We start from the raw sequence: 14,326 nt of genomic DNA on the forward strand, positions 1-14,326 counted from the left end.
TAGGCTTTGTATGAAGCTAGTGCGCAGAAAACTTGTAGTTCAAGGCGTAGTCCACTATCCAAGTTGCAATCTAGTGTAGTATGAAGCTTTAAGTGGAAGTTCAACTTAACAGTCTCCACGACATACCGGTATATAAAACAATGTTCTGGAAACTTACTGATGAGATGTGCCAATGAGAGTTTGTGGGGGATTGCTGGAATTTTGGGCATTTGGCCTTTGGCCCATGGCCCATTATTAAATTCTGAAACTCACATGGCCCATTCCAAAAATCAGTGGAAGCACTAGTGGGAGCTGAAGTTTAGTCCCACATTGCTAGTTGGAAGAGAGTTGGAGTGGTATATAAGGTGGGCTGTTCTAGTCCTAGTAAGTGAGTGAGAAGAGAGAGATCCCTCGCGCACTCCTCCTCCTCCGCCGCCCGCCTCGCCTCGTCACGACACGTCACGACGCGCCGCGCCGCGCCGCGGGTTGCGGGAATCTCGCCGAGCCGAGCTTATCTTTTTGCCGTTTGGGAAATTAATTGTGTAATCAATCTCGAGTCATTAACGGACGCGTTACTCAGCCATTTTGCCTTCCTGCGTCCCACGACCTTCCCGAACTGCACTATATAAGCGCGGACGTCAACCCTAGTCTGTACCAGACGCATATGCGACTACTTGTTTCCAGTTCATTGAGCCGCCGCCTTCGTCTTCCTCATCCCGTCCGTCGGCGTGCACCGACTGCCGGGACAGTAGGCCTCCGGAACCCTGCCTCTCGTGAACCTGTACGGGTGAGGGGCAATCAGGTTTTTGGGGACGCTCCGGCGCGACTACTGGCATCACGACGTCGTCATCGGACGACGAGTTCCTCCACACCGACAACTTCTTCCCGGACCTCAGCGACTTCTTCGACAACCTCAACATGGGCGACAACGACGCTGCTGCGAAGTATATGATCTTGTCGTTTCTCCTTCAGTTTCTGTTAGAGTTCCTTCTTCTAGTTTCTGTGGTAGATGCGATCGGTTTATCTTGTTTAGACGTGATCTGTTCATCTACCTTACTAGTCTGCACGATTAGTTTATTTGTTGTTTTCATAGTCATGATTTATCAATTACTTGTACGGATTATTTCATATTGATATTTGCTTATATGTTCAACAATATGCATTTGTTTCTCTAATCTCTACAGCTTTCCATGTGGGCGGTGGAACCATGACTTCCAACCTAGCTCGCATATTTGTTGATTAGAGAAACAAATTCATATAACCATTAGAAACTCCACTGCCCATATTTGTTGATGTCTCGATTTTGTTCGATCTGGAAATCTGGAAAGGGTTATTGCGGAGTTAATTCAACATGTAATTTTCATTATTAAATGTTTTAGATTTTATATAGTGTTATTTTTTACTATTGTGCGGTAAGAAAAGGTGGGTTAATCAAGGATCCCCTGTCATTAGATTGGCCTACGATTTAAACTAAACATATAAAATGTGTGGTTCACTAGATTTAACATGGCCGTAGCAATGCACGGGTTTTGTCCTAGTCATCTCCTAATTGGACAAGCAACAGCGCATGATTTATTCAAAAAGTTAGGGAAAAGTGCTTGTAAAAGTATTCTTTTGGCTGACCTAGATGACAGTACTCCGGAGAAAAAGGATGTACCATCCAAGCTACAAGTGTGTACTCTGTGAGGAAGGAGTACAAGAAACACAACAATCTTTGTTTGGGACTGCGATTTTGCACATCAGTGCTGGAATTCTATAGTGCAAGGAAAAAACAGATGAATTTCTTTCTATGATGAGGTCCACCTTGCAGGAAAGCAGATACATCAAAAGATTCATATGGAAGCGACAATTTTAGGATGTTGGAACATCCGGAATAAAAGAAAACGAAAAATATTTAAGAATGAAAGGTGTCCATTCAAAACGTGAAAAGATAAATACAAGATGATCTTGCTCTGGTTATACATAGAGCAAAGCAAGAGAAGGCCAACATTCTGGAATAAAAGAATTACTAAATTCAGCTCTTTTTTTATTGGTAGAATTATGGTAACTCTCAGTCAGTGATGTCATCGAATCTCAGTTGCAACTCATGACTATCACGAATCATGAAGCAATCTGGCGGTTTGCAACTCGTGACTATCACGAATCACGAAACAGTTTAGCGGTCTGGAGCACTTGTAATCCATGTTGCAACTTATGGCTACCATGAATCATGAAGTGAACCGCAAACAGAGCTTGGCTCTGGTGGTTAGGTCCCTTGTGGTGGAACCAGTCCACCCAGGTTCAAGTCTTAGACTTGACATAGGTGTTTGCAGCGTGTTTGTGAGCGTCTGCGTTGTACTGTGTTCTCAAAAAAAAAATGAATCATGAAGTGAACCAACGGTTTGAGCGTTTTTTTAGCGTAAAAAAAAAAACATTTGACGACGGTTGTTTGATCCCCCTTTCGGCCATGTTCATATGAACTTTTAGCTCACGGGAGCAGTTGCTAACTGCGCATGCTGTGCTGCCAGCCGGACGGCCGGCCAAGTGATCGTGCACGCCTTGATACCATCCTCTCCGCAAGCAAACAATAGGCGCTTCTCTCTCCGGTTTGTGCCCGTGATTCCAAATGTGTTTCACAAAGCTACAACATTACAGTACTCTTGTGCCCGAACCCATCAGACGTTCATGCATATTCCCTCTCTCCTCCAGGCGCATACTTCCAACTTAGTGACAGCGTACTCTCTCTCTCTCTCTCTAGCACTTTGTTCTCTTCTGGACGCCTCCGATAATCTCTTCTTCTATCTCCGTGACCCTGCATTACTGTACGTATAGACTATACATATTCCCCCGTTCTCTCACATTCACATTCTCTTGTATCTTCTGCACTCCCCCATCTCCTGCTTGGTCGCTTCCGGCGAGGTCCACTACCGTGCCCACCGTCGTTCATTGCAATTGCAATGGCGGCCAGTTCTTCCAGTTGTGCTCGCGTGCACCATCTTCTTAGTGTCCTTGCGCTTCTCGCCGCTGCTTTTAGTGTCACCGCCGCCAGCAGCAGCGCCAATGGCGGCGGGAGCGTCGTCGTCGCCGTCGGGAAGAAGAGTGCGGTGCTTTCGCTGCGTGAGTTGGAGTGGGCTGCAGCCGCAACGAAGATCCGGGGACGCTACGCGCAACCAATGCAAGCTCAAATCCTTGGTAAGTAGTTACACTTACACACCAACTAGTGATGATGTTATGCTGCGATGCTTATCCCCTTCAGAGTTCACACCTGCTGTAGTCCTGTAATTGGTCGAAATATGCATGCGTCAAACTGTCTCAATTCTACATTTTGGTGATGTTATATCTTCCTGGTAACTTTTGGATGTAAAATTTTGCGTAGATACATTTTGATATAGAAAACATTTTCATCGGAGTTCGTATGCAACCGGAATCCCGTTTTGCCGAAACATGACGTCATTTTGTAAAAAAAAATTGAAATTCATCTTTCTTATTTTTTATTAAAACAAGATGACATAACACATGGACATCTCGAAATATTTTATTTTTTAAAATTTCTATCATTTTTTATTTTTTCGAAAACTGAAAAGGCGATCGGGGGTGGGGTGTAGGGGCGCCGGTGGTAAGGTAGGCTCAATTTTTGGGCTGGCCCGGACCTGACCGACCCATACCCCCGACCCATATCCCCGCGGCACACAAATTCTTTGATGCACCGGTGGTATTTGGACACCACCTACGCCCGCAAAATAGGTGCGCCGGTGGCAAATACCACCGACGTGCACTGATTTTTGTGCGCCATTGGTAACCCTGGGCCTATAGTTTATTTCCTTTTTCGATAAAGGGAATATATTAATATTAAATGATACCAATTGCACCCAACCCCTCTGCAAAAACGCAATGCCCTAAAATATTACGGATGCACACAGACAAAAAAGAGAAAAAGAAAACTAAGAAATAAAAGTCCCGCTACAACATCCCAGCCCTAGCAACAGTAATACAACCACCACCAAGACAACACCTGAAATTCAAACTCATCAAAAGCGACACCTCCAAAAAGGGAACAGTGGACCACCGTCGTCGTCGGCCGATCAAAGATCTTAGGTTTTCATCCTGAAGATAGTCTCCGCTCGCAAAACAATGCCTTCAACAAGGACATTGCCAAGCACAACCAGTTAAGGCCAGACCTTGGGTTTTTTCCCTGAAAGGTAAGACTCCGAACTTCACATTTGTTGCCGCCCCCACTTCCACACAACTGCTGCGAAGTCCGGAACACCAAGCAAGCCCCTCAACAGCGCAAAGACTTGAACCTCCATTAGCTAGTCCTCCAATCCGGCCTTCATGATATTCTCTTCTTCTGGCTTCATCATGGATCAGTTGTCTCTTGGTGTCAACACGGAAAAGAGCTTCATGCCGCTCCCTCCAGACCAAATGGTCGGAATAAAAGCATGGGTGCGCACGACCAAATACCACTGATCCAGCAAACTCCAGGCAGTAGAAGCACTGTTACACTTGCCAGCAGCGCCTTTCGGAACACAACACTCCGGTCAGATCATGAAGGCCAGGCCTCCAGCAGGTCTTCATCTTCACCCAAGAGAGACCCTAGGACCGCCGCCTTTATTCAGGTCGGGCCCCCAAGCCGGCGACCATCCCAGGCTGGCCATGGTTGCCGCCGGAGACACCAAGCAGATCGCGTAGTCCAGAGACACCGCACACGCCTGGGCACCGCCGCAGCCGAAGGCCAGCCCTCCACCACCAGACGCCGAGAGGCGAGGAGAAGGGGACCTAGGGTTTCCCCCTGCAGCCCGCCCCCACCCCTCCCTCCGTCACCGGCAGTGTACACCACCCAGATCTGGCCGCCCAGATCAGCGAACCACCCACGGTCGCGCAGCACCTCAGGAGCCCGACGCACCGGCCGCTGCCGAAGCGTGCCACCACCAGAGCAAGAGAGGAGAGACGCCACCCCAACAAACCTCGTTGGACGAGCTGCCGGAAAGGCACAACTCGTCGCCGCCGCAGCACCAGGTTACCATCCAGGCCGAAGCCACCAGACCGCCGGAGCAGCACCGCCTTGGCTGGGCTTCACCGCGCCGCGCAGCCGAGGGAGGCTCGAGCCTCACCCGCCACCACCGACCGGGGCCGCCGCCCCGGGATCCAAACTCCGCCACTGCGAGAGACAGTCGGAGGCCCCCATCCCCTTTGGGAACGAGGTCCGCCGCCACCGCGGACCCAGCCAGCGGCAGCGGCGGTGGGAGAGACGAGGTCGCGCCGCCCGGCGGCGGCTAGGGTTTGGGCTCTCCCGGGCCGCCAGAGGAGGCGACACGGGAGTCGTTTTTTCCTAGTAGTTGAATAATTGAAAAGAGTCAAAACAACTGCAATAGGAAATGCTACTACTTACTCTCTCTGTTTTTATTTACATCCCGTTTCGGTTTAAGTCCAAGCCAAAATTTATGAAGTTTGAACAAAAAGAAAAAAAAGTAGTACTACCAAATGCATATAATATAAAAATATACTTAGTGATGATTCTAATACTATAGATTTTACATACTAGATGTAGATATTTCTTCTTAAATATTTGATCAAACTTTACGAAGTTTAAATTTCACTTAACCTAAAATGCAAATAATTTTGAACGGATGGAGTATCTATCAGAAAAATGGCGCTAGGCTGTCATCCAAATCAAACGAACATTGCCCGTGTAGCCATCTCTAATTAGCTTCTGCATGGGAAACCTTCTCTTTCCACTTGGTTTAGAGGATGTGTTAGATATTTCGTCTCTCCTTGCACATTTCATATGAACTAGTTTTAAAATTTGAAACTTTTATAGCTTTTGAAGCAGAAGTTCAATTTCACAACCGTTTAAATATTTGAGTTTCTGGTGAATAGAGCTTTAAGACAAGACTAAATGACTAATACTGAATTTTTTTTGACAATATTTGAAAATTGACTCAAAATCGAATGTAACTTTGAAAATCACCTTGTGTAAGTTTTTGAGACAGTTTATTTCTCTGTGCTTCAAACATTGTTCGTCGTAATTGGAAAATGACTGGCATATCCTTAGAGTTCAAACCATAAAATAGATTGACGTTTGTGTTTTGGAACTCGGGTTTTGAATTATCATAATTTTGCACTTGTTTAAATGATTGAATCATGAAGCTTCATTGTGAATTATAAAATATATTGATGAAAAACAAGATAAAAGAAAACAATGAATGTGTTCCATTGTGAATCATGACACTTCATTGTGTTTTGTAAGTCAGGTTTTAAAATTTGTTAGTTTTGAGCTTATTTAAAAGTTATCATCAACATAAAAACAGAGGTTGAAATAAATAGTTATTTATATATTTATTCCAACACATACAACCCTTTTAAATCTGGGATAGAAAATAAAATGCGTGTGCTAATAGATGAGAGATAGAGAGTGTGTGCGCGCGTCGCTAGTGCTGGGTAGATATTGTAGCATGTGTGTGCAAACGATATCTTCATGTGTCAGACCACAAGAGAAGAGATTTCATACATATCCAAATCTCAAAACAACCGCCAGAAATCAATGGTGATGCATGCACGGGATGCTCCATACATGGCTAAATGCAATACTCATGTGGATAACCTAGATGAAAATGAAAACTCTATTTGAACTGCTGATAATAACTCAAGGTGTTCACCCTCCTTCAACTCCGATTTTGGAAAGCGAAAGGAGAAGCCTTGAAGAGGATGATGAATGGTTCGTGGTGATCCATATCCTGAAGATGTGTCCGTGAAAGATCAAAGATGGCGGTGGCAACTTCACGAGTGTTCGCATGCGGTGAACGCTTGTACCGGTTGTGCTTTCGGCTCGTCATTGGACGTCTTGGTGAGGCCTTCGGCTTTATGCGTGTAGGTGTAAGGTCAAGGCACATGGACCCGATCGTAACTATCCCTTTCATCATTTATGTAGGTGTAGCGGCAGCTGTCACTAGGAACTAGGATTGTGGCTTCGGGTTAATCTTTATATTCATCTTGTCAGATTTTGTTAAATAATTTTAAAAAATTGTGTGCATCATTTTAATACGGAGGCCTAAGGTGTCAACCTCCACTTTTTACTTTTTTTTTTGGGTGTGTAACGCTGATTCTAGTTGACACGGGCTCAGTCTCACACAGATGCATATTCTCTATCTCTCAGCTGTACCTGGGATTGTACCTTTCGTATTTTTCACTGACCTTCTTGCGGTGAACTTTTCACTTGTAATATGCTGACACAACGCACCGTACCATACGTACCTAGAATTCAAATCATGATGATCTAGTTTGAAATCAGTGAATAAAAGAAATTTTATGTGCAATAATTACACATTACTCTCAGAATCTACAGGTCTGAATTTCTGATAAGCACCCACTTACACTTGTCCCCATCTCATCTTCTCCAGGAGAGCATAAGAAAGCAGAGTTAACCAGAACAGCGGGCACCGTGTTAAAGCTGAAGCAACATTTGCCCACCACCATCCGCAGCCAGCCTGCCGGAACTGAACGTTACCTCACCCGCCTTCTCGCTGCCGACGAGGCGCGTACTGCATCGTTGCAGCTCCCCAGGGCAGCATCCACTCAGTCCGGCTCCGGCCAGGCGGTGGCGGAGGTTCCGCTTACTTCCGGCATCCGCTTCCAGACGCTTAACTACGTCACCACCATCGCGCTCGGCGGTGAGTCCGCCAGCGCCGTCGCCAACTTCACCGTCATCGTGGACACCGGCAGCGACCTCACATGGGTGCAGTGCAAGCCGTGCCGCTCCTGCTACTCGCAGCAGGACCCGCTTTTCGACCCCACCGGCTCCGCCACCTACGCAGCCGTCCCGTGCAACGCCTCCGCCTGCGCCGCCTCCCTCAAGGATGCCACCGGCGCGCCCGGAACCTGCGCCAGAAGCGGCAGCGGTAGCGAGAGGTGCTACTACGCGCTGGCCTACGGCGACGGGTCGTTCAGCCGCGGCGTGCTTGCCACGGACACGGTCGGCCTCGGGGGTGCCAGCCTCGAGGGCTTCGTGTTCGGCTGCGGCCTCAGCAACCGCGGCCTGTTCGGTGGCACGGCAGGTCTCATGGGCCTCGGCAGGACCGAGCTCTCCCTCGTTTCCCAGACGTCGTCCCGGTTCGGCGGCGTGTTCTCCTACTGTCTGCCAGCGACAACGTCCGGCGACTCCACAGGATCTCTCTCCCTCGGACGCGGAGACTCATCAGCCTACCGTAACACGACGGCCGTGGCATACACCCGCATGATCGCCGACCCCGCGCAGCCGCCGTTCTACTTCATGAACGTCACCGGCGCGACCGTCGGGGGCGCCGCGGTGACAGCGTCTGGCCTCGGCGCCAGAAACGTACTGATCGACTCGGGCACGGTGATCTCGCGCCTGGCGCCTTCTGTGTACCACGCCATCCGCTCCGAGTTCACGCTCCAGTTTGGCTCCGGGACGCGGTACCCCGCCGCACCGGGGTTCTCGATCCTCGACACGTGCTACAACCTGACGGGGATCGACGAGGTGAAGGTGCCGCTGCTGACTCTGCAGCTGGAAGGCGGAGCCGACGTTACCGTGGACCCTGCAGGGATGCTGTTCATGGTGAGGAAGGACGGGTCTCAGGTGTGCCTGGCCATGGCGAGCCTCCCGTACGAAGACCAGATGCCTATCATAGGGAATTACCAGCAGAAGAACAAGAGGGTGGTGTATGACACGGTGGGGTCAAGGCTAGGCTTTGCTGATGAGGATTGCAGCTACATTTGATAGCACAAACTCAGACTGGATTAACCAAGTGTTTGTAAAATGTAACCTTAAACAGAGATGATGGTGGTTGGTTAAGTTGCTTGCTGAGAATAGTGTGCCAAGAGTTGCTACGAACCGTATTACTCGTAAGTATCTATAATCAAAAAAACTTCGTAAGTACTGTAGATGATGCCCAGGCTAATCGTGGGGTACTTTCAGAAAGGGTGAACGGATGGCCAACTCCAATCCAGGACACATTGTCTACAGGCTACAGCTTCATATGTCACGTCATGCCAGGCACTTTCACCAGGCACAACGAATTCACCACGGACGGTTGGTCATCGTCCACTCCATCAACCAACCCTCCTTGTAATCTTGACTTCGTAATTTCATTCCTCTGTTTATCGTTTGGTTTGGTTGCTGTAAATGCTAACTTGGAATCAAAGAAATGTATTTCCATTGCACTGCAGACACTAAGCTAGTTTAACTTACTGGTATCTCGCTTCAGCTCCACTCACAGCCCATGCCGGGTTCTGAACACAGTTGGCAGAGATACATGACAAATATTTAACAGGAAGACCAAAAGGACTACATAGCATTGCACTCCCTACTCACACTGGTATGCCCAAGACAACTCGATCCTAAACCAGGACTACTATTAGAGGAAGGAGTAAGCTACTCAACTCCGAATCGAGTCATTTAGAGTTTGGCGGTTGAGAGTGAAGGTCTAAGCGAAACTGAAATATCACTATATGCTTCTTCCTGCTCGACATCAATATAATCGTAACTCTTCAGGGCCTAGAGGAACAAAAACATTAAGAAAAAACCAACATCAAGAACAGAAAAAATATATGTATGAGCTAGCAGGAACAAGAAATTATATGTAAAAATAGCTAGCTACGGGTCTGAGTGTTACCAATGTTTCAAAAAACATGCGTGCAGCTTGCTTCCTTGTCCTCCCTTCCAAGATTCCGTTCAAACAGAATTTCCCCCGTTGATCGTCTGATGAGGCTGAAGATATCTTGTTTCTGAAATACTCAGCAACAGCCCTGTAATGCAACACAACACAAGTCAAGCTCTGAACTTGCATTATAAGTTAATGACAGAGTTTTCCTGCAAAAAAATAATAATAGTAAAGCCATCTATTGAAACATATTTCATTTACCTTGTCCTAGTAGACATGCTACCTAATCCTGTGGTGCCAGTACTCGCACTAGAGATCATGCTAGGTGTACTGATGAGCCCAGGAATCTCTGGCAGATCTTCCTCAAGTTCATCATCGAACGGGAATGGAGATCCATTCGGGTCAGACACACGAGTGCTCTGTCCAGGTGATGCATAACTGCCATATGTTGCTGGTATTTCCGTAGCACCAGTTCCTCCAGGTCTAGACTGTGGGGTTCCACCTGGAGTCTTGAAAGGGGTATCATCATATCTTACTGGAGATTGATTCCCTCCTGGAGAGAACCGAGGAAGCTCAGGTGCAAAATCAAATGGTGTTGCATCTCCATTTTCTGGAGACAATGGGGTGAGGTGAGGTTCAGGCTGTGCTTCTGCATTTCCTGGAGACGTTGCAGTGACTTGTTCAGGTTGTACATCGGCATTTCCTGGAGACTTGGGGGTAAGGTGGCGGTGAGGCAGTGCATCCTGCTCTTCAACATTTGCAACATCGTTAGCCCGTTCATGAGAGGCAGACTCAGCACCAGAGGCACTCGCCTGAGGAAATTCAGCCTTGTAGACATTATGCAGGTCAGTACACATTCCTGTAAAGGAGCAGATTGGGGGCATCACATAGTTTCTTTAGAGAACAAGACTATACACCTGCTGAATCAATCAAGCATACTAGCTTACCGTGTACCAAAGGTTCAAAGAAGAAGCTGTCCTTTTGGCGGATCCTGTTATATCTCCAAATATCCACTGCTGTATGGGGTAGTTTCTTCCTCTTGGAAGCCAGCTTACATAGTTCTTTGCCAGCAATTTGTTTGCCCATATAGCTGTGCAAAGAGAAGATTAAATTTGGTTCAGATGGACGATCACCACCAGAAATCATATCATTGTGATAAAATTATCACTGAGACGACCAGCATTATCATGGAGAAAGTTTAAAACTTAAATTGATTCCTTGTAACAGAGTGAATCGTAGAAACATCTACTGCAATTGCTGGAGGATTTACTTAACCAGACAAAATAATGGGATTGTTGCATAACCTATTCCGTAAGCCAATGACAAATGATAGGTAATGCAGCACTGAATATTTTTCACAAAACCATTGATAGAATAATACAGATGCAAGCATCAAAATTGTTTTGGTAGTCTTTGAACAGACACATTAGATGTGATAAAGTATACAATTTGATGCTAGCCAACTCTCTTAAGCAATTTATTTCAATCAAAGTTCAGATATGCACACAACTATGTGTTGTAAGTTGCAGAATTAGACATTGCTCGAGACAAAAATAGGTATGAATTTGTCCTTGTAGTCAGGGCCAATTGAAACTTACTCATTGGAGATTACTATGTTCTCATCAAATATGCGGCTTCTCTTGTTCTCTTGTACTTCCAACGTTCTCTTTCTCTTGTTCTCTTGTACTTCCAACGTTCTCTTTCTCTTGCTATCTTGTACTTGAGGTGGAGATGGTTCCAGGACAAATACAGGTAACGAGATTCCTAAAATGATATAAGTAAAAGAAAATTATAGTTGCATTAGGAGGTACTTATGCCATCTAGAGTAGATACATCTTAGGCAACATTTCACAATCCAACAAAAATACTTGCTGGTAGAATCACAGAACAGTTCCTTTTTTATTTAAGACTTAAAAGATAAGTAAGGGATGAAACACATCTTTTACATAGATAAATGAGTTAGCTAGCAAGATACGTACCAGTGCCGCTTGGATCTTCATCTTCAATAGGATCATGGCTGATACTCCTTGATACATTGGGCATGGACGTCCCAGGCAAAGATCCTCTACCAGCAGATAAAGATGAGTCCATTGCTGGTGGTGTGGTAGCCTTGTATATGAAGGGTGATGGATCTTCATCCATGGGGTCACTGCCATCAATAACACCTTTAAAGCTCAGCAGGCTCTCGGGTGCTTCACGCAATCTTTCTGGTGAGTCTTGCTCCCCATTAATAGTGTTTGCTGGCAAACTGTCTTCTGGGGGATCGACAGACATGGCATCCCCATTAGTAGTGTTTGCTGGCAAACTGCCTTCTGGAGGATCTACAAACATGGCATCCTCAGGGAATGGGGGAAATGTCCTGGACATGGTTGAAAAAGAGAAATGAGTCTACCAAAATGAAGAGGAAAAGTATTACGCAAGATACATACCCTTGCTCAGGTGGTTCAGGCTCAATAAACAAGGATCGGCCAGCAGGAGATGGTTCTGCTCTACCATCCTGCATCATTTACATGTACAATAGTGTTATCACCAAGAGTTGACATGAATAAAGAAACAAAGGAGGACAGTAGTGTATACCTCATCAAGAGTGATCGTCACATACTGTTCCTCTGCAAAACAAATGAGATAGTTAAACACAGGTGTTGAAACTTGAAACGATAACAAACATACTGAGTATTGAATGCATCAAGTTTTACATACCAGACAAGGTGATCTGTTCAAAAGTTTTACGATGATTATCTGGCGTTCTGTCAGCAAGTTAAAGAAAAACATAATTAGATTGAGGTTGTGTAACACACAAATCAATAATAAGTATGAGTGAAGAATTCTTACTCCATCTGACGAATTGCATCATCCAGGTTTATGTCATCAAGGTTAAATGTTTCTGGCAATGTGATAACCTCAAAAGGAGCACGGTCGGCATCAAATGGCAGATCTACTTCCACAGAGGCAAAAGCGGTTCTGATTGTGCTCAGCATTCGATTACAGTCTTGAAACAGGTAATTCACCTTCCATGAGTAGATGCGAACTAGCCCTAGAAGAAGATGCCCTGATAACCTCAGAGCAATTGGAACCTCAGGGAACATTATGGACTCTGAAAAAGCACAAACCTTGGATCAGAACACAAGGGGAAAACTTGCAGAAAAAATGGTAGTGCGGACCTGTGCCAAATTAAAAAAAAAATGCATAAAAAGGAATGGGAATATAACCATTTCCCGTTTACACACTGAAAAATAACGTGAATCTCTGGAAGCATATGCCTTTGCACAAAAAAGCAGAGCTATTTTGTCTTCTAATAAGAAGATAATGGTTTCTGTCCTAACTCGATTACATCACTAACTCTTCCTAGCCATGAAGCACTTATATTATCTACAGAACTCCGTCCGGTATAATTATTGTGCATCACCAGTACTCATTATATAGCACAAAGGGAAATTTAAAAGGAAAAACTTCGTAACTACTCTGAAACAGGTTGAAACATCAAGTAGCTGATTGTCAATTCTTTGAGGGTTAAGAGAAGAACCATAATCGGCTTAAAAGATCATGTCTTTGCCAGAGAAAAATCATAACATCTTGGAAACGGTTTTTAAAAAATTGAACAAGCTGAGCCCCAACTTCCAGGGGAGATGAACAGACTCGGCTACTGTTATTACTGAGTAACCGAACATGTTCAGTTTGCACAAGACAAGAACATATCTTTCTACAAAATTTCAACTGTCGCAGACAAAATTGTTTCTCCAAAACCAGTCGACGATCCTATGGTATCACCACCCAACCTCGGAATCCCCCTATGCCTGAACTGACAATCCTATAGAATGAAGCTCGAGGTGAGGGGGATTTCTGCAGCAAATCGTAATCCTTCCGAGAAAAAGAAACCTGCACAAAACTCTTTTGTTGGCGCAATGTCGGATCTTAATCGCTCACAGTTTGGAAGAAAGGATACCCAACCTACCCGATCGCACCCCAAAAAATCCGAGTAAAGAAGCGCGAACCGCCGGGGAAAGAGAAGAAGGGAGGAAAGATGGCATCTTTGAGCGGGGGAACATACGGGCGTAGGTAGGGATATCGATGCCGTCGACCTGCGCCTTCTTAACCTTGCGCTCGAGGTGCGCGGCGATCCACACCGTGCCCAGCGGGCTCTTCCTCGCCAGGATCGACTGGGAGTAGAACATTGCTGCCGCTCCGGTTGGCCTCTCGTCGTCGTAGGGTGGGGTTCGACGGGGGGCCTTGCAGGGTAGAGATAGGGTTTGGTTGCGTCGGTGGAGATGGCGGCGGCGGTGGTGCCGCAAGAGCAAGAGGGGTTGGCGTACAGGGGAAGATGAGATGCGATTGGAAATAATTCTGGGTGGGAGGGAAGTTATTTTGGAAGGGGAGGGGAGGCGGGAGGGACGCCTCGTTATGGCGGCTTTTCGCGCGCGGTTTTTGGTTCTGGGCGCGGAGTTGTTGGATTTCAGTCTGGGCGCCTAGCTGTTGGGTCACTGACAGGTAGGGAGATGTACGTGCCTGTAGTTTTCCGGATGTTTCCAAAGACGTGTGTTTGTGTTGGGCTCGTGCTATGCTCGACACTTTCCTGAACTCGTAACAATTCACAAGTTCGGCACGTCGGCCTGCTAAATTGGGGTCCATTCGACACACATGTACTATCTCTTTGAAATATCTAGTTTTTTTAAAAGGTTTATATTTTCGAAAAGAAGTAATATGTGAGTTTAAAGTTCAAAAGGATTATAGAGCATCTCTACCGCGTCCCAAAG

The 14,326-nt window shown here is 46.2% G+C and overlaps 2 protein-coding genes across 2 annotated transcripts; one reads left to right on the forward strand and one right to left on the reverse strand.

The window, feature by feature from the left end:
* The first annotated feature begins 2,784 nt into the window (after nucleotides 1-2,784).
* On the forward strand, nucleotides 2,785-8,782 carry LOC127301051 (aspartyl protease family protein At5g10770-like). Its single transcript, XM_051331270.2, has 2 exons — nucleotides 2,785-3,150; nucleotides 7,356-8,782. The coding sequence occupies exons 1-2, from the start codon at nucleotides 2,916-2,918 to the stop codon at nucleotides 8,690-8,692; spliced, it is 1,572 nt and encodes a 523-aa protein (XP_051187230.1). The 5' UTR covers nucleotides 2,785-2,915; the 3' UTR covers nucleotides 8,693-8,782.
* A 329-nt stretch (nucleotides 8,783-9,111) lies between these two features.
* LOC127301049 (sister chromatid cohesion 1 protein 3) lies at nucleotides 9,112-13,915 on the reverse strand. Its single transcript, XM_051331255.2, has 11 exons — nucleotides 13,624-13,915; nucleotides 12,408-12,669; nucleotides 12,276-12,322; nucleotides 12,153-12,184; nucleotides 12,005-12,072; nucleotides 11,555-11,934; nucleotides 11,174-11,339; nucleotides 10,523-10,665; nucleotides 9,837-10,434; nucleotides 9,588-9,720; nucleotides 9,112-9,469 (listed from the first exon to the last, which is right to left on the reverse strand). Exons 1-11 carry the CDS (start codon nucleotides 13,745-13,747, stop codon nucleotides 9,371-9,373), a joined length of 2,052 nt encoding a protein of 683 aa, XP_051187215.1. The 5' UTR covers nucleotides 13,748-13,915; the 3' UTR covers nucleotides 9,112-9,370.
* Nucleotides 13,916-14,326: the final 411 nt, after the last annotated feature.

Source organism: Lolium perenne, chromosome 7 (assembly GCF_019359855.2).
Source record: "Lolium perenne isolate Kyuss_39 chromosome 7, Kyuss_2.0, whole genome shotgun sequence".
NCBI lineage: Eukaryota > Viridiplantae > Streptophyta > Magnoliopsida > Poales > Poaceae > Lolium > Lolium perenne.